The sequence below is a fragment of the Pseudophryne corroboree genome, chromosome 9 (assembly GCF_028390025.1).
Source record: "Pseudophryne corroboree isolate aPseCor3 chromosome 9, aPseCor3.hap2, whole genome shotgun sequence".
Taxonomy (NCBI): Eukaryota; Metazoa; Chordata; class Amphibia; order Anura; family Myobatrachidae; genus Pseudophryne; species Pseudophryne corroboree.
In genome coordinates, this window is record NC_086452.1 from 116,185,467 (window position 1) to 116,205,786 (window position 20,320).

Here is a 20,320-nt window from a genome sequence, read left to right on the forward strand (position 1 = left end):
GCATTGCCGGTACAGAGGGGGGGCCCCGGAAGGAGGAGGCTGGTGCAAGTTTTAAAGGAGCATCCCAGGTGTGCATAAAGACGCACCAAGATGGATTTGCACTATGCAAGATGCTGCAACTGTGTCAGAGGCAACATCTGCAGCTGCATCTGACTCATAATCCGGCCCGGGACAAGGCATGTGCAGCTACAGTCAATGTAGAGGAAGGGCCTGGGAGGGGGTCGAGGTGAGCAGTCTGTGTCTGGGAGGGAGCCGAGGGGAGCATTCTGTAGCTGGGGAGGGGCTGAGGTGAACGTTCTGTGCCTGGAAGGGGGATGAGGTGAGCGTTCTATGCAGGTGAGCATTCTGTAGCTGGGGAGGGGCTGAGGTGAACGTTCTGTGCCTAGAAGGGGGATGAGGTGAGCGTTCTATGCCTGGGAGGGGGCCTAGGTGAGTATTCGATAGCCAGGGAGCAGGCAGAGGTGAGCGTCCTGTGTTTGGGAGGGAATCAAGGTGAGCTGTCTGTGCCTGGCAGGGGGATGAAGTAACCGTTCCGTGACTGGACAGGAGCCTAGGTGAATGTTCTGTGCCTGGGACGGGGCTGAGGTGAGCGGTCTGTGCCTGGGAGGGGGCTGAAGTGAGCGTTCCATGCCTGGGCAGGGGCCTATGTGAATGTTCTGTGCCTGGGAGGGGGTCGAGGTGAGCGGTCTGTGCCTGGGAGGGGGCAGAGGTGAACGTCTGTGCCTGGAATAGGGCAGAGGTGAGCTGTCTGTGCCTGGGAGGGGGCCAAGGTGAGTGTTCTGTATGGGTTGAGGTGAATGTTCTGTGCCTGGGAGGGGGCTGAGGTAAGCGTTTTCTGCCTGGGAGGGGGACGAGGTAAGCATTCTGTGCCTAGGAGGGGAATGAAGTAAGCGTTCTCTGCCTGAGAGGGGGCTGAAGTGAGCGTTGTGCACATGGGAGGGGGGCTGGAGTGAATGCTCTGTGTTGGGGAGGGGGGGGGGGGGGCGGTCACACACACTCCCCACTGAGACCCTGAACATGGATAGAGATAGTCCAGCAACATAGAAGCTTGCTACTTACATATGGGTGAGTATTTGCATATCAGTGCAGGCAATGCATCTGACTTGCGTTCAACTCTGCATCAGCCCCAGTGTTTAAATATTAATTGTATAAAAAGTTACAGACACAAACTTAGCAGCAGGTTTTGATGTGGAAATCAATCATCGGCCCAAGCTGGAGATCACAATGAAACCAAACGGATTTTCTTGTCTTCTACTGTTATATGCAATAAGCAAATTTACAGATTTCCTCTTTTTTCTTAGATAAGACTGTGGAACTGCCAGTAGCTGTACAAGTAAACCCCAGGGATGGTTTCCCCCGCCACACTGGTACATGCACTGTGAGGAGATCCCATTCATACATTTACATATTTGGCTCCTAAAATGTATCCCACTAAAGAAACACAAGGTATAAGGGAAAGTGTGTTTTAATGGATATTAATGTGGTTTCCTCATGGTTATGCTATATCTACCAGGACTGTCGGACTGATGTCCATCTTGTTGGGAGGCTTCCCCCATGCATAGCTATATAGTATACACTTTATGGTCAACAAATCCAGCCCCTTAAGACAAATATGAGATTTTGGGGAAATTCAATCAGCCGTCGGACTTACGACGGACTTTCAGCTCCTGGGTTAAGGACCTGGAGCTATTCAATTACTGCCCATGGTAAGCTTAAGGGTGGATTACTGGATCACTTAACATGGATTACTGTTTGCACCGCAAGGGATGTGAACACGAACAGAAATCTGCATTAAGTGCATCCTCTGGATTTAGCATGTGCTTACTGTATAGCTCTAGACACTTAGGGGTCCATGTATCAAGTAGTGAAAATCAACTTTCAGGTAGCATATGTCAAGTACAATCTCTAAAATGGTAGGTAGAAGCTGAACGGTTGCTATGGGCAACTTCTCCACTGGTCTACTCCGCAATTTTTTCACTTCTTGATACAGTACATCAACCCTTCAACCCTGAATCTATGTCTTACTGCGCCTTACCTGCAGGACTTACCGCAGTATATAATTGAATAGCTCCAGTCACGCAACCCAGGAGCTAAAGTTCCACGGTAAGTGCCGCAGCTAAATGAATTCCCCTACATGGAAAGGGTCAGTGGGGCCATCCTGCTGACGCATACCTTCCTGTGCATGCTGTGATAGAAATATCCTGGTTTGTAGCTCAAGCACAGCTACTGTGGCAGACTTATCACTGGAAAACATTCCCATTAAAAGTAATCTATCCTAGGGCACACAGGCTGCCTGGCTTTGAAGCTGTATGTCTTTGATAAGAAATGCCTCCAATGCTTCTGTTGACACTCTTCCCTATTTGTTACCTTCAACTTAGGGAGTCGCTTGATGGTTTTGAGCGGACGCAGCACTCGCAGTACACGTAGAGATTTAATGGTTTTGATGTCCCGGCCTTTGTTAGTCCTACGAGATGCACCACAAGCAAATTACAAACAATGCAAGGGAGAGATTGGAATGAGCTTCTCATTCACATGATCAATCCAAACAAGATGAATGGCAGAAACATCTACAGCAGATACAAGGCAGGAACATAGTCTAGATTCCCCTGTGTCATACAGAGGGGCTGACAGTGAGGAATGCATTATTGTACTGATATATAAGGCAGGGGAAAGGAAACTGTAGCCTTTGTTCTGGTATACCTCTGTGACAATGTGGGCAGACGTGTGTCCTAGGATTACAGTCATTTATAGAAACAAATACTTAATCATGTTTGTATATAATGTGACATACAAGGGCTCACAATAGCTTCTCCACAACACAAGTACATATTTACCCCAAAACATTCCTGTGTGTGATCCAAGAAATGAGCCGAAGTGAGGGGGACAGAAAAGTGAGAGAAGGCAGTGGGTGAGAAGAGTTTAGCTATAAGTGCCAGGATGGCATCTACAAATCATAGACTTGGCATTGGTTACATAATGCAGCATCTAGTGAGTTGAAGTACGGTACTTACGACAAAGCAAAAGCCACAAGAGCCCCCACTACAACCACAAAATCCAAAATATTCCAGAGGTCACGGAAATATGAACCATCATGTAAGATTAAACCTTGGTCGATCATCTGTAAAGACATGAGAATAAACCTACGTACAGAAAATACAGTACATGGTCTCTCAGTGAAACTAGACAGTGGCAGAGAGGAGAGGGCCCGGTGCAGGCTCTATGCCTCCCTCTCCATATCTGGTCTTGCGTCAGTGTCTACTGTGCATGCACAGGTCTCCGGGAACATGGCACCCGCATCTTGTTCCTGAAGACATCTCTACTGCGCATGTGCAAATCACCAGGAAAATGGCCACTGCATTGCAGCACCATTCTGTCGCAGGACTCTGGAGACGGTTGAGAGGTAAGTATAACTGTAAGTGGGTGCACAGTGTGCGGTGTGGGCCCTCCAGGATGCACACCCTGCCCCCATCACATATACTAGATTATGTAAAAATCACACGTCAGTATTACATACTAAATACATGGTTGCAATGAAAAATACAGAGTTTATTGCATACTACGAGGATTAAAGTTAGCGGTATTGTACCTTTATTTGGTCATTGAACTGGGATACGGTCATTAAGTCGATCACTGAAGGTCGACATGGTCAATAGGTTACCATGGTCATTAGGTCAACGTGTACTAGGTCAACAGGTCAAAAAGGTCAACATGAGTTTTTAAAAAAAAAAAATTTTTTCATACTTGACGATCCACGTGGACTACAATTGGGAATGGTAACCTGTGCAGAGTGCAGCGGTAGCGGAGCAAGGCACCTTGCCCTAAGCATGGCGAGTGAACACGGTGCACTAATTGGGGTTCTCCGTCACTTTACAAGGAAAACGACACCCAAAAAGTCCAAAAACTCATGTCGACCTTTTCACCTGTCGACCTAATGCACATGTTGACCTAGTGCATGTCGACCTAATGCCCATGTCGACCTTCAGTTGTCGACCTAATGACTGTCGACCTAAGTTGAGTCGACCCAACGACCCATACCCATTGAACTCCATCTAAACATCTAATAGCTTTATATTCTAAAGGTGACCATAGATTATGCTCAGTATAATCAATAATATATATACATTGTTAATCACCGCAGGAAAGAAGTTATGTGACAGTGACAATTACTCTATTTGCTGAATTTATCATCTATAGTTGGGAATGTATTATTCCATAAACTACTACTTAAATGTATGTGATCTGAATTATACAGTCGGTAGGTTTTAAATTAAGATTGAGATTTTTACATTTAGGAATCTATCTTCAACTGTGTCTAAAGTTTCTTACCTTTATAACCATCTCAAAGGTGAAGACGCCAGTGAAAACGTAGTCAAAGTAGCGGAGAACCTGCACAAAGACAGCAGAGGACACAGGGACAGCTTGTCGGGTTATACTATATAGGCTGGGAAGTAACTAGACATTTGTGGGCCCCACAGTAAGACTTTGTAAGGGCCACCTTGTGGTGAACAGTTCCTGATGATAGGATTATTAGATTGTAATCAGACAGTGGGAAAGGAGAGTCTGAGAAGATGCAGAAATGTGGCTATAAAAGAGTACATAGGGGGTCATTCTGAGTTGATCGCTAGCTGCATTTGTTCGCAGCGCAGTGATCAGGCTAAAAAATAGCAGTTCTGCGCATGCGGCGCAATGCGCACGCGTGACGTACGGGCACAGCGAACTATGTCGTTTTGCAAAGGGTCTAGCGATGCATTTCAGTTGCACTGCTTGCCGCAGAGTGATTGACATGAAGTGGTCATTTCTGGGTGGCAACTGACGCAGGCATGCCAGGAAAAATGCAGGCATGGCTGGACGAACGCTGGGCGGGTGTGTGACGTCAAATCCGGAACTGAATAGTCTGAAGTGATCGCAAGCGCTGAGCAGGTTTTGAGCTACCCTGAAACTACACAAAAAAAATTTGTAGCCGCCCTGCGATACAACCGTTCGCACTTCTGCTAAGATAAAATACACTCCCAGTGGGCGGCGGCATAGCGTTTGCATGGCTGCTAAAAACTGCTAGCGAGCGATCAACTCGGAATGACCCCCATGAGTAGATCAAGTACATACAACTATCCTAATAAATGAGAGCTGTAGATAAGTATCTGAGGACACAGGAGGAGGAAAGTTGTCTGTGGGCTTCATTATAGGGGCATGCTAGGAGAAAACAGATGTTTGTAATATTATTTATAATTCCGAGGCTGCTAGCTCTTTTCCTTGCAATTAGTGCAGCTAATTGAATACGGCCGTATGAGTGTTATCATGTTGTTGGTATTTGCAATCTGAATATTGGGGCTAATTCAGGCAAATCATGATTCAACCGGAATTGTGGCGATCGGCCCGCGGGTGCGTGTGCAGCGCCCGTCCTGTGAATGCGCCCTCACTTTCTGCGGGGGGCTGCAGAAAATACGATCGCCTCTGCTTGTCAATCAGGCAGAGGCCATCAAGGGCGGGGGGGGGGGAGGGGGGGCGGCAACGCTCCGATTCCAGGGCGGAGATGGAGCGTTGTGGGGGTGGGGTGGCCAAATGGGAGGTGGTGCGGCGTGAACAGGGGCATGGCGGGGGCATGATCGTGGCGGCTGCATGACATCACATGCAACCGCTGTGATCAGGAACATGGCTAAGCTGCGCCGGCAGGAGGCATCCCTAATTTCTGTGATGAAGCAGAAATTGCGATGTGATCGCAATTTCTGCTTCATCAAGGGGGGGGGGGGGGGAGGTGGCGGTCAGCATGCTGGACGGCCTTGCCCTGCGATGGGCGGCCCCCAGCATGCGGTCCAAAGGATTGCAAATTCTGCTAATTAGAAGAATTTGCAATCCTTACTGAATCAGGCCCTTTGTACGGAAAAGAAAATGCTGGAGCACTCTAAGTACTAAGAACACTGCTAGTCAAAACAGATATAATAAACTCTGCAAATAGCATAGAGTATAACTAAGGTTCTCTGCACATATTTGGGCAAACATGTGAGCCCACCCACCATGCCAAGCTCATAAAATGGGTTTCTAAGATTAGCAATACTAGCAGGATCTAGCCCCCCTTTCAAGTAGAATATTGGCCCTCATTCCGAGTTGATCGCTAGCTGCTTTCGGTCGCATTAGTAGAAAAAGCGGCATTTCTGCGCATGCGTACGGGCCGCAGTACATACGCGCGAAGTACTTTCACACAAAACGATGCAGTTTTACACAAGGTCGAGCGACGCTTTTCTGTCGCTCTGTTGATTGGTGAGTGATTGACAGGAAGTGGGTGTTTCTGGGTGGTAACTGACCGTTTTCAGGGAGTGTGCTAAAAAACGCAGGCGTGACAGGTAAAAACGCAAGCGTGCATGGGGAAACGGGGGAGTGGCTGGCCGAGCGCAGGGCGTGTTTGTGACGTCAAAGCAGGAACTAAACTGAGTGAAGTGATCGCAAGGTAGGAGTAGGTTTTGAGCTGCTCAGAAACTGCATTAAAATTTTTATGAGCCGTTTTGCTAACCTTTCGTTCGCACTTCTGCTAAGATACACTCCCAGAGGGAGGCGGCTTAGCGTTTGCACTGCTGCTAAAAGCAGCTAGCGAGCGATCAACTCGGAATGAGGGCCCATGTGTCATATTCCTTTAACTTCAATCCTAATGCTGCACTTACCAAGGTCACGTATATTTCCTAACTACTATAGGTTCTGATTCTGAGTTGTAGTAAAGCAAAAAACACCAAGTAACTGTGCATAGGACAAGCATGTTGCAATGCATGGAGAGCAAACACATTTATTATTTTACATGCAGGGCAAATACTGGCTGCTTTTACATGTATCCCACAAACACTGGACAGCTTTACTGTATTTGTACACTGCAATTTAGATCTTTGAGCTCGGACACGCCCCACCCAATCCTAAATCTCTCTGCACATGTTACATCGGCCCCACCTGCGGTGCAACATGGTTTTACCAAGTTGCACAATTACTGGCTCTGTTTTGCTTTATTCTCACCATACAATCAGGCCCATAGTGCATACGGACTAAGGTGGAGTTAATCACATTAGAAAACTACTAAAGAAATATATACAGTAAAGATCAATATATGAATGAGCTCTGGAATACTGTGCAGGTGTAAGAGGAGTATATACATTTACATGGAAATTAAAACTTACTTTGTTGTGGTCAGAGTTTGTCAAAACAGGGTCCTCAGCAGCCAGAGCTATACTGCTGGCAGCGATTACAAGGAGGATGCACATCTCAAAGTATCGCAGGTTCACAATGTAATGGCATACTTTCCTTACCCTAAGGATGAAAACAAACATCTGCAAATCGCAAGACTGATTCACACTTACAGAAAAACTATGCAGGGCTTACACAAAAGAGCCCAGAGGTTTACAGAACAATGTGTTACTGATACAAGTCCAATCATGTGAGTCTGGGGGGTATTCAATTAGCCGAGGTAATTTACAGCAGGCTACTTGAGCCTGGGGCTATTCAATTATCCACGAAGTCAGCAGTGACTGTTTACGGGTGCTGTGAACCTGTTAACACATGGGTCAATCAACTTTTCACGGATTCTATGTGTAAACATCCGTTCAACCGTGTTAAAGCCCATTGACACATTATTTTAATGGGCGTTAACAAGGTCATCAGATGAAAAAGGGTGTACAATTGAATAGCCCCAAGCATTAAAGCCAGAGACTACCACCCTTTTTCACTGTGTTAACTTAACAGACTTTCCCCCTCTGTCTAGCAAGGCAACTCTCCTATTGTTTTGTGCGACAAAATAAAAGCTATCCTACAGTAAAAGCCTTCTACTACTTAAATCAGATAGAACTGGTCAATGGCCTATAATAAGAAAACAGCAAACATACAGTAAAGTACAAACGTACGGATTGGTAGAGCTGAAGATGAGCATTGAACTATATGGCACAATAGCCTTGGGGGACTCCAAAAGTTTCTCCTTCCTCTTCACTGTCCTCTCTTCTCCATCCTCAGTTTCTCCATCTTCTTTCTCACATTCCTGAGATACAAGACTGACTTCCCCATCCCTGTCTTCAGTCACTATGAAAGGAAAAGATATCTAGAGTTAACATCTTTAAGCTGTAAAGAGATAACACCGAATGCCAAACGAACAACAGAGAGTTTATTAAAGAAAAGATAAAGAGGTGAGGTAGTGAAAAGGAAGATAGGGATACACAGAGAGTGAGACGAGTCCTCACTCTGTACCACGGTGCAGTCGGAAGCCATTCCAGTATCGGGCAAGGTGATGACCGTACTCTCAGTGATTCTCTCTGTGCTGCTGGACACATCGGCCAAACTACAGCTGGTGGGATTAGGACTTTCCTCCTGACTCTGCAGACCGCCTAACAAGGCCTGCTCACTGCAATCCATGTCTGGTGGGCTGCCGTTCTTCTCATGGTTCATTTCCTGCAAGGGAGCAGTGTTGGGAGCAGTACTTTCACATCCCACTGTCCTGTCAATTGTTCCACACCAAGACAATGGTGAAGTGGCAAAAAGAGAAAAGAATAGTGAGAATTTTTTTTATGCAAAGAAGGCGGTGAGTGGGAAAGACATTGTACTGTGAACACGAGGCAAGTACAAATATATAAAATTATTCCTGGGGTTGCTAATTTATTAGTACAAAACCTACGTATACGTATAGTCTAGCTTGATAACAAAGTGCTGTCTGACATGTTGTCATGTCATAGCAGCTTAGAAAGCGACTTGCTATAAGACAGCGACACAATGTCTGCCTTTAGTCACAGTGCAAGTCATGAAAAATGATGAGGAACCACGGAGAACCTAGTAAAGAGCTAATGCTGGTATTATTTATGACTGTATAGGGCTATTAATAACATTAAACTGAATAAAGAATTCCAGTTCTACAGCCAAAGACTATTGGAAGTATTATAAGTATTATTACATTACCACAGGTAATACTGTTTAGTCACAAAATACTGTAGTATCACTTAGGGATGGCTTATGTTTAGGATGTTTAAGAAAGTAAACTTTTGACAAAGGTTGGGCCACATACAGTATACACCTCTTAAACTCCTTCAGTAACTAGCAGAACTGTTAGGAGTAAAGCATTGGAGTCTGCTCCAGTTTATGGGGAATACCTGATTTGGTATCAGGTAACAGTTACCATCTACTACGGTCCTGACACAGATCACCTTACTTTAAAATTTTCTCCAGGCTCTGATGTAAATAAAATTCATTACTCCAGATTTCTGTATATTGGTACCTTCTTTGGAACCTCTTGCTAATAGTGCTATGTAACCAACCCCGGGATGCAAACGACCCCTATAACCACCCCCAGGATGCAAAAGACCCCTATAACCTCCACCAGAAGCATACGCCCTCTATAACCGCCGCCAGGAAGCATATATCTTCTATATCTGCCCCCAGGAAGCAGACATCCTCTGTAACCGCCCCCAGGAAGCATACGTCATCTATAACCGCCCTCAGGAAGCATACATCCTCTATAACCCCCAGGAAGCATGTGTTCTCTACAACCGCCCCCAGAAAGGATATGTCCTCTTTAACCGCCCCCAGGAAGCATACATCCTCTATAACTCCCAGGAAGCATACATCATCTATAACCGCCCCCGGGAAGCATACATCCTCTATAATCCCTAGGAAGCATACATCCTCTATAACCGCCCCCAGGAAGGATATGTTCTCTATAACCTCCCCCTGGAAGCATACATTCTCTATAACCCCCAGGTAGCATATGTCCTCTATAACCGCCCCCAGAAAGCATACATCCTCTATAACCGCCCCCAGGAAGGATATGTCCTCTATAACCGCCTCCAGGAAGGATATGTCCTCTATAACCGCCCCCAGAAAGGATATGTCCTCTATAACCGCCCCCAGGAAGGATATGTCCTCTATAACCTCCCCCAGGAAGGATATGTCCTCTATAACCACCCCCGGGAAGCATACATCCTCTATAACTCCCAGGTAGCATATGTCCTCTATAACCTCCCCCAGGAAGCATACATCCTCTATAACTCCCAGGAAGCATACATCATCTATAACCGCCCCCGGGAAGCATACATCCTCTATAACCCCCAGGAAGCATACATCCTCTATAACCGCCCCCAGGAAGGATATGTTCTCTATAACCTCCCCCTGGAAGCATACATCCTCTATAACCCCCAGGTAGCATATGTCCTCTATAACCGCCCCCAGAAAGCATACATCCTCTATAACCGCCCCCAGGAAGGATATGTCCTCTATAACCGCCCCCAGGAAGGATATGTCCTCTATAACCGCCCCCAGGAAGGATATGTCCTCTATAACCGCCCCCAGGAAGAATATGTCCTCTATAACCTCCCCCAGGAAGGATATGTCCTCTATAACCACCCCCGGGAAGCATACATCCTCTAAAACCACGCCCAACATCCTACCTAGTCAGGATGTGGATAACAAGGAAGTTGCTGCTAGAGATGAGTGAAATTCCAGTGCTGCGACTGAATCCTATGACATACAATTTACTTGGTAATGCGGTTGGTGTATGACTGGGAATAGCTAATTCACTAAATTCCACAGTGAAATTAGTCAATTATTTCATGGAACAATTTTGAAAGTCAGTGTTCGGCCAGAGATGCTGCAGCGCCAGTTCTTTTCTTTCACTGGAGAATCTGCATCACCATCTTTTTCAAATCTGTTTTTTAAAAAGCTTAATAATTTGACACTACTGCGGGTATGTAATAACTTCCGGGACAATGGAACTGGTGGGATTTTAGTAAGTTTGCTACTAAATTTAAAGTGGCAATTAATTATAAGGCAATTCTACAATTCAACAAGGAGAAAGTAGGCGATTGCAGAGTACACATACAGTATACAGTATGGCAAAATGTAGTAGCCTGCAAGATGCAGGCTGTTAGGGAAATCCTGTGAGTCTACCTGTATTTTTAAAGCAGCAATAATTGACAAAGCAAAACGCTTTAATAATATAGGCAGACTCATAGGAATTCACACAGGAATGTAGTTATGTGACCGCCGGTCACTATTCCGACGACAGGATCCCGAGCTATTGAAAGACCAACAGTCGGCATGCCGACTAACAGGGACTATTCCCACTGGTGGGTGTCCACAACACCCATAGAGTGGGAATAGAACCTGTTGCGAGCACAGCGAGCCACTGAGCCCGCAAGGGGCTTCGTTGCGCCCGCCCAATCTAAAGCTCTGGATCCCGGTGTCGGTATGATGACCGGCGGGTTACTAAATGCCGGTCACCCAAACCAAAACCCTTCACAAACAGCCTGCACCTCCCAGGCTATTACATTATGCTGCTAGTCTTGCAATAATTATACTGTATACAAGTAAAACTTGTATTCAAATTATTTAAAAGTACATAAAGTACAGTACAATCAGCAAATATATTTAAAACTAAAAGTTAAAACAGTGAATAAAAACCACTGTGCACCATGGCTGCTGTATACATTTATGATAACAGTGTGAGTCAGGATAAATACAGTATATGTGATCTGAAGAGGATCTGATCCCTTACTGTATAAGTATGATAGATATAAACAGGAGGCACGGTGCATAGTGGCTTTAATCATTAGTTTAGTTTTCCACTGTAATATGATTTATAATTATAATAAGCTGCAAATTCATTGAAAATCCCTCCGTTTCCGTAAACTTGGAACCTATTACAAAAGCCCCATAGGCTATACATTATTGAGGATTATAACACATGGCAGCTTTTACCTAACAAGCGTAGGTGTTGAATCCTCCTGGGCTTGCCAGTACTGCCCACCAAGGCTTTAGATATAACAACAAGTAACACATGTACCTCTCTTCACAGTATCTTGTGCAACTTTTAGGGGACTCGTCAGATCCTTGCACTTCCTTCACTTCCCCATTGCTTTTCTCTTCTGTGGATTTTTTCCCTTCTTCTGTGGGTACTCTGTCAAGTCCATCCTCTTGGCTGACTGTGGTGCTGTTTGTAGTGCTAGACATCTCTCGTGCCTCAGTCCTTACTTTTTTGTGACGACTGCGTCTCTGACTCTGTCTCCTGCGCATGGCATCTTCAGGGGTGGTGCCATTAGGCTCTGCATTTTCAGCATTGCCGTGTCTAGATTTCTGCCGCCAGTGTTCCCTGAGATTTTTGTGAGATGGGCTTTCTTCGCCACTCTTGTGTCCGTCCACAGGATTAACTCCCAGCTTCTCCTCTTCGCCGTCCCCCTTCTCTGCTGTTGACTCCTCTAATTGTTTTGTCTTACGGTATATACTGGAGTGAGGATTCAGAGCTGCTAATTCTTCATTCTGAAGAGCTTCCTGACTAGACATCTGTATGTGTCTCCTTAGCTGGCTTGTGCGTTGCTCCCAAATGGACATTGTGTGGCGTTTTCTGCGCTCCTTCCTGTTGAGAATACAAATAGGAAACCATTCACGGCAGCAGTTTTGTGTTATCTAGAAAAGACTGGGTGAGTCTTAATAGGAAGAAAGCCAAGTATTTTGTGTAAAGCTGACCACACACAATGGAATTTAGTTGGTTCATTTGGTGAACATTGTGTGTGGCACCAATAGGATGGTTAAAGATAAACAAAAGGCAATTTGGTTTGGTAGAGCAATGGTAACCATCTCTGTGCACATGGTTATCACGCATTGCAAAAGTGTAGACAAAAATGTGTTGCGATATACTGGTTTGTCCTGGCAAATGAAATACTGGATCAGTGGAATCTGACCTTCCTATGTAAGGGGCCTATGTATGCCTATGTATCAAGCTTTCTTCTATCATAAAAATGATTTAGAAACTTCAATTTCTGCATGATTTTATGTATTGTTGCCACTGGCATATATCTATAATGGGTGCACTGTGTGTGCGGGGCCCAGCGGGGCCCTCACCCTGCACCCATTTTTCTAATACTTATCCTCCAGAGTCCGTGTCAGCAGAAACACTACACAAACAAATATGTAAAATGGTCCAGCACCAATTTTACCGGTGTTTCGGCCATGTGCACTGGGAAGACGGCTGCTCCATTTATCCGGAGACCTACACCTGAACACTAGATTTTGGGACAGCACTAAGGTCTCTTAGCGACCCTCGTGCCCAGAGTCTATTCTTCCGGCGGCTAGAAAGGAGGGAGCCCGGATGGAGACTGCACACGGGCCTCCTCCTCTCTTGACGTGTCTCTGATTGTTGCAACGTACAAATAGACTAACGCAGGAGATTTCACTAAAACCTACTGCAAAACGCTCAGACCGCAGTCCCCATTATTATCAACAGGGACTACAGTCTGACGCCTATGAACCCTATTTCCATTTTTGTTTACCCCATCCTATGGAGGCATTCTCACAGGAGGGGGATCTCGCAATCCCTCTCCCGTAGCCTCCGCCTGGATTCGGAAGCTGACACTGTGCATCGAGCGCATACTTTTGTTACAACGGAACATGTCTGTCATGATATGGACTGTTAATAATTACACCATTGCTGCCATTATTAATACACAGGACCCTAATGTTATATTGCTCACTGATCTGACCATTTTAAGATCACACTGAAATATAGTTTGGACCCCACACAATCCCATCAAAGAAACATGCTTTGTTTAACGTACTCCATAATGCTAAAACCATTTCATTTGTCAATGCTTTATTGGCTTCTATTGATTATATTTCAACCTACACTGGCAGTGAAGGCAATGCGGCAGTCCACATCATTAAAAATGCAAAGATAAAAGGGTTCAGGACTGCGAGAGTCATTTATGTCTGTCTCTTTTACAGAATATTTACAGAGACAAGTGAACAGTAATTCTACTAAATCGGGTAGACAGCACCTTTAATGTGTGATTTCAGGGTGCTCCAGGAACAATTTCCTGATTGCTGGTTAGTTGTGATTAATGAAACTAAACATTATGTTATTACGTTAATGTCTAGGTAATATATGCTGTCAAACTAGTAATTACCAATGTAACTGATATAGCTCTATGCCATTATATGATTCATCACTGCAACCGTTCTATTAAGTTCTTGCACTCGCCAACCGTATATTTATGGTTATAGGGAAAACCCATGGAATCCTCTCTATTTCCATATAATAGAAAAGAAAGGGCAGTCTTGGGACACTCTTTTTCCATATACTAGTGAAAATGTAATCAATGGTAAAGTGCAACATACAGCGTGGCTGAAGTACTGATAAGTGAACGACACTTTTATCAGGATAGGGAAGGCTGTGGGGTTTGTGATATCTTGTAAATCAAGACAGACATATAATTAGCGTCCACGATAAAATCTATATTAAAAGACATATAAAATGTAAAATAATATACTGTATCCAGTGTAGCACATGTGACCTCTAAATACATTATAATCTATGACGTATTTACACCTAATGGATCATGTTTTCCAGACAAGTACCGTAGCCGGTGTCGGCAGCAAAACTGGGCTCCAAAGCTCCCTGTGCTGGCACCACTCCCTAAGTGTATGATGTCATGATGTCATGCAGAGGTGGCAGGGCTGCCGGCTTTGGGAAGAGCAGCATTGACCGGAGCATCCTAAGGACGATCTGAGCAGCTGCACAGACTGCAGAGTGCATGTCTGGAGTATCCAAAAGACTCTCTAGGTGGCATTGCTGCCAGTATTCCAGGCACCCTGCTAGCAAGAAGCAAGGGCTGTGGGGCAGTAACCATGCTGCCCCCAGAGCCCCGGACTCTATGCGACGGCACTGCTTGCACACCCCTAGATACCGCCCTGGATGGCGCACAGGTTTATTCATTACTAACTTACATTTTTTATAAGTTCTACAGGTGGTCTGGAAACTGCCAGGGGTCCTGTGGGGTGTAGTATGTTATGCCGGCGGTCGGGCTCCCGGCGGCCAGCATACCGGCGCCGGAATCCCGACCGCCGGCATACCAACAGCTGGGAGAGTGCAAATGAGCCCCTTGCGGGCTCGCTGCGCTTGCCACGCTGCGGGCACAGTGGCGCGCTACGTGCGCCACGCTATCTATTCTCCCTCCAGGGGGGTCGTGGACCCCCAAGAGGGAGAAAAGCTATCGGTATGCCGGCGGTCGCAATTCCGGCACCGGTATGCTGGTTGCCGGGAGGCCGGCCGCCGGCAAACTGAAGACCACCCATCCTGTGGACCGTGTGTAAGAAGAACTGCGTTTATGGACTGGAGACATCAAAGTGACATAAAGCAACTTTTCCCATGTACTGTATTCATTGTTTTATATTATTGCATTTTCCTTATTTCATGTTATTAAAAAATCAGTATGGCTATTATACTGTATGTTATTTTTTTTTTTTTCAGTCTCTTGCTTTTTTAATCCCGTATATGTAAATAAGCAGTATCTCCTGTTCTACTAATCTGTTCTGCATTTAACATTAACATAAACTCTGGGGTGGTGGCGGGGAGTTAATGAATATTCAAGTACCAATCACTCACATAATCAATATACACTGCACACAGCTAACTGAATGGGAGTGCTCAGAAATAAATGAGTTTGGGATATATCTTCATACAGTGAACGATTTGCTCACAGTTCATTGAACATTAATTCCTAATCTTTTACCCTTGCTTCCCACAACCAGAAGAATTTATAAATATCTGTTTCAGTTAATGAGATTCATTCCACTTTAGGACACTTACACTGTGTCCTCATATGTTATTGCTGCAGTCGCGCCAAACAGCTCCTCTCGGCGTGCCTGTGAGACTCTGCTAGTGCCGGGCGGTTTTGAGTATTTTTTGCCAAAAAAGCATTTTAGTAGCAATGCGATACAACAAGGACGCACCAGGAGACTGCACTGATTAATTTGAAATGCAACACTTGTATGTCTGTGTATGACTGAATCTCTGAATCTGTATACAAAGAGTTACAATGCAGCAGCCACAGCGTTTTCCATGCCAAGTTCCGCTGTGCTTTGTATACAGAGTCAATCGCACACAGATACACTAGTGTTGCCTATCAGTTTAATAAGCACAGTCTCCTTGTGCGTCCTAGTTGCATAGCGTTGGCACTAAGATGAATTTTCAGCAAAAATACCGCCCGGTGCTAGCAGAGTTGTATGGAACCTGGCAGCTCACTCACGTCATCACCTCCCGCTGCGTGGCATACTGGGGTTAGATGTATGAGGACGTATCTGTAGAAGCTGGATGATGTATTATGGGTGTAGGGCAGTCACAGGAATGATTCTTGAGACGTTGTGACCAGACAGATGAATCAAGAAAAACTTAAGGGTTGCTTCATGCTGTTTTACACAGGTGCAGTACAGTAAGGTTACAGGTTAGAGCAGTGTATGCGTTTGTAAATCCTTTTACTTGCTATTTAGTTTGGTTTCACTTAAACTGCTGTCACTAAAGTACCAACGATCTACGGTTAGCAAAGATAAAGGGTAATTTCTCCATTCTCATAGTCTTAACCTCTCTGCCATTGTTATCAATATTGGTCTCCCTCTTCGTCTTGACACTCTGCACTCCTTGGCCATGTTATCACTGTGCAGTCTGGTTGGCCTCCTACCTCTCTGATCGACCTTAAGTTTCTCTACATCTGACTATTGTTCTCCTCCTTTTCCTCTCACAGGGGTAAATTTACTAAGATGGCAGTTCTATTTTAAATAGGATGTTGCAACCAGATTCTACTTCTCATTTATCTAGCACCTTCTAGAAGATAATACCTGGAATCTGATTGGTTGCTATAGGCAACATCCCATCCTAAATAGAACTCCTATCTTGGTAAATTTACCCCACTGTCGGGATCCCTCAAGACTATTCTCAACCCTCTGCTTTTTTTCTCTTTACACCTCCTCTCTTGGTAAAGTCATAAGCCAGGTACACACTAGACGCCACGATTTCCTCATGGATGCCCAACACTACATAAACGTAATATAGCTAAAGGTGAGCTCATTATGTTTCCCCTGCCAATGACACTCTTACTCCCACAGCACAATGAGGGTTGACAACATCTTTCCCCCATTCTCGAAGCCTGCTGCCTCAATGTCATTTTTGACCCACCCCTCAGCTTTACCCACACATTCAGTCCCTCTCACAGTCCATTTTTGCAACATAGCTAAAATTCAAGCCTTTCTCATTCATCAAATAACTAGAACTCAGGTCCATTTGCTCACTGTCTCCCACTTGGGCTACTGCAACCACTTCCTAGATGGCCTCTCTCTCTATAGCCTCTCCCATCTTCACACCATGCAGATTGCTTTTACTAAGCTTACATTTCTGCTCCTGATACTTCTCATCTGCAGCACTTCTTATCTCTCAATAACTGGCTCTCCATTAACTGTAAAATTCCCTTCAAGCTGCTTACCCTCACATTGAAAGCTCTCACCAATGCTTCCCCTTTATATGTCTTTGACCTTATAACTAGATAGATACATCCTAGTTCAATCTCTCTTCTCCGCCTCTGACCTGTCTCTACTCCCTTCTAATTACCTCATCCCACCCCTGCCTCCAAGACTATTCCTACATTGCTCCCACCTATAGAACCCCCTGCCTCACCCAAGAAGACCCAATATCCAGTCCTTGAAAATGTATCTATTCACCGTTGTCTACTCTAACCCGTCATACACCTCTCCAAAGTACACCCTTTGAATTGTTCACCTGTGATCTACTCCTGTACCCCACTGCTCTTACTGTCTCCTGAGATGATTAACTATATGTTCGGATATTTGAGGGGGAAAAAAGCTCATCTTTAAATTGCATTATGTACAATAGAACCTTTTATGAGTGTGCTCTATGTTCAGTTAGAATTAACAGGAGTCACACCAGAGACCGTAGGTTTTCTACATTTTCAAATCCGGTAATAGCATTAAATGGTGATACTTTTATGCATAATATTAAAAGACAACATAAAAACAACATATGCATTTTATAGCTGACTCACTCAACAGATGATGCATTAGGTGCAGACATAGGGCTGACCTCCTTGGCTTTTTGAAGGGCGTGTTTCTTGTTAAATGCCTCTTCTTCTTCCTGCTCATCCTGTACAGACACAAGTAATAAGATATCAGCTGCACATCAAAGACTAATGATCCTCACAATCATTTGTCCCCAAAATTCTTACTTCGTTCCCGGCGTACAACTCCAAGCTTGATATAGCACAATTTAATTTCTAATTTTAGATAGGAACAGAATATTCATAGCTCACTAGCAACACTCACTACTCAATCTGTCACTCTCGACATCACCACATTTTCAGAGTCAGCATGGCGATTAGCCTTAGAGAAACACTACGTGCAGGTGTCCTTGTCACCACTGTGATCTGTTCTGTTTTCCAGCCACCCAATCAGAGAATGCAGAGCCTGTCAGATGATTTGCGGTCTTACCTTGGTCAGCTCCTGTGCATTGGCCAGATTATCCACAGCAATGGCAAGAAATACATTTAGGAGTGTGTCTACAAAGGTTAAGGGTAAATCATTTCCTGATGAACAGATTAAGCAACACACAACACATTCTGAATAGGCAATTTTATGAAACGGAATAGGGTATAGCAGACATGTGGCCAAAGGATTCAAATAGTAATATTCAAAGTGACAGCTTGCTGATGAGCAGTCCCAGAATAAAAGAGAAAAACTGTCTTTGAAAGATTCTACGTGATTTTTTTCTTCTTCATTTTTTGTGATATTGGACATATCCAACCTTTACTTTTTGAAAGCCATTAATACACACTATTTCATGACCATAATAATGTTCTGTTTGTAATTATGCATATTCGTGTCACCGAAAGCCGAGATTCTTCACAGAAAGATACAATTAGATACACTCTGCTACAGAGTGTATCTTACCAACAATTATAATTTGTTATAATGGTAATAACAGTACATTTGGGTGTACTTTTCCTGTACAGTATATATGTCATCCTACTCCCTCAAAAAATCCACAGCTTTGGTGGCTAGGCAATGAAAGCCAGAATATTGCTTTGTTTTTACAGTATACGGTTAGCATACCGCTCATTGGGAATCCCGACTGTCACAATACCGATGCCGGGGTCCCAACAGGGGCACTATACCGCCACCGGTATACAGGCGAGGTAGGTGATTCCCCCTTTATGGGTGTCAACGACACCCATAGAGGGAGAAGAGAACCTGTGGCTAGCATAGCTCGCCACCGAGCCCGCATGTTGGGATCCTGATGTTCAGCAACCCGGCCGGCGGTATATCATACCGAACACTGATGTTTTATACAATATATGGAATTATGAATATATTGGGTTAATTAGTTTTCTTTTGTGTTTCCCTTTAAGTCCTTCTTTAGTCCTTTAGATTGTAAGTTCCATGTGCTTTTCAATCCCTCACTTGTGCTATCATCTCATCTCCATTGCTGTCCATTGTACTGAACCTCTGGGTTCAAGCGACACTGCTTTAATGGGCATTATGGCCCTCATTCCGAGTTGTTCGCCTGTTGCTGATTTTCGCTATGCTGCGATTTGTTGCAAAATGCGCATGCGCAAGGCACGCAGGGCGCATGCGCTTAGTTATTTAACTAAAAACTTAGTAGATTTGCTGTAGATTCTGCGGCGCTTTTCAGTCGCTCTGCTGATCGGTGAATGATTGACAGGAAAGGGGCGTTTCTGGGTGGTAACTGAGCGTTTTCCGGGAGTGTGCTAAAAAACGCAGGCGTGTCAGGGAAAAACGCAGGAGTGTCTGGAGAAACGGGGGAGTGGCTGGCCGAACGCAGGGCGTGTTTGTGACGTCAAACCAGGAACTAAACGGACTGAGCTGATCGCAATCTAGGAGTAGGTCTGGAGCTACTCAGAAACTGCAAATAATTATTTATTAGCAGTTCTGCTAATCTTTCGTTCGCTATTCTGCTAAGCTAAGATGAAATCCCAGAGGGCGGCAGCCTAGCGTGTGCAATGCTGCTAAAAGCAGCTAGCGAGCGAACAACTCGGAATGAGGGCCTATGACAGCTTGTGCAACTGTGGTTATACAGCTTGTATCCCATGTTCTGCAATGAGAGTCCTTTGCACTTTATTGTTTTGTCTCCTCAGCTTTTGTCTATGTGTTATATAAAGCGCTGTGGACCCCTTGAGACGCCATATAAAGAATAATAACGGTCATTTAAGAAAATGGAATCTATGAGAAAACGGTCAAACCAAAATGTCTTTGGTCTATAGGTTATCAAAAGTAAGCATCAGTTTTATCAAATGCATATAATGCAACATTTTACCATGATGATACTATATGTGTAAGATAACATATTGAGAAATTTAACTGTAATGTAATGATGATGCTAGAAACTACGCATGGTTAGCAACCAGAGTCACACTGACATGGGTACTAATGGAAAGTAACATTGCTGAAAGAATCATAGAAAACTTTAAAACCAAAAACTGCAAGATCATAATCAGTATGGATGTACTAGGGTGACATC

At 44.6% G+C, this 20,320-nt stretch overlaps 1 protein-coding gene across 9 annotated transcripts in view; it reads right to left on the minus strand.

The window, feature by feature from the left end:
* CACNA1E (calcium voltage-gated channel subunit alpha1 E) overlaps positions 1-20,320 on the minus strand; it is a 1,569,892-nt gene that overhangs the window by 111,638 nt on the left and 1,437,934 nt on the right. For all 9 annotated transcript variants that reach the window (XM_063939782.1, XM_063939783.1, XM_063939786.1 and 6 more), the window contains 9 exons: positions 18,274-18,341; positions 17,832-17,929; positions 11,792-12,361; positions 8,205-8,458; positions 7,875-8,046; positions 7,155-7,284; positions 4,327-4,386; positions 3,012-3,118; positions 2,368-2,464 (listed from right to left, as the gene is read on the minus strand). In XM_063939782.1, the coding sequence (XP_063795852.1) occupies positions 2,368-2,464; positions 3,012-3,118; positions 4,327-4,386; positions 7,155-7,284; positions 7,875-8,046; positions 8,205-8,458; positions 11,792-12,361; positions 17,832-17,929; positions 18,274-18,341 (1,556 nt within the window). The remainder of the gene's footprint in view (positions 1-2,367; positions 2,465-3,011; positions 3,119-4,326; positions 4,387-7,154; positions 7,285-7,874; positions 8,047-8,204; positions 8,459-11,791; positions 12,362-17,831; positions 17,930-18,273; positions 18,342-20,320) is intronic.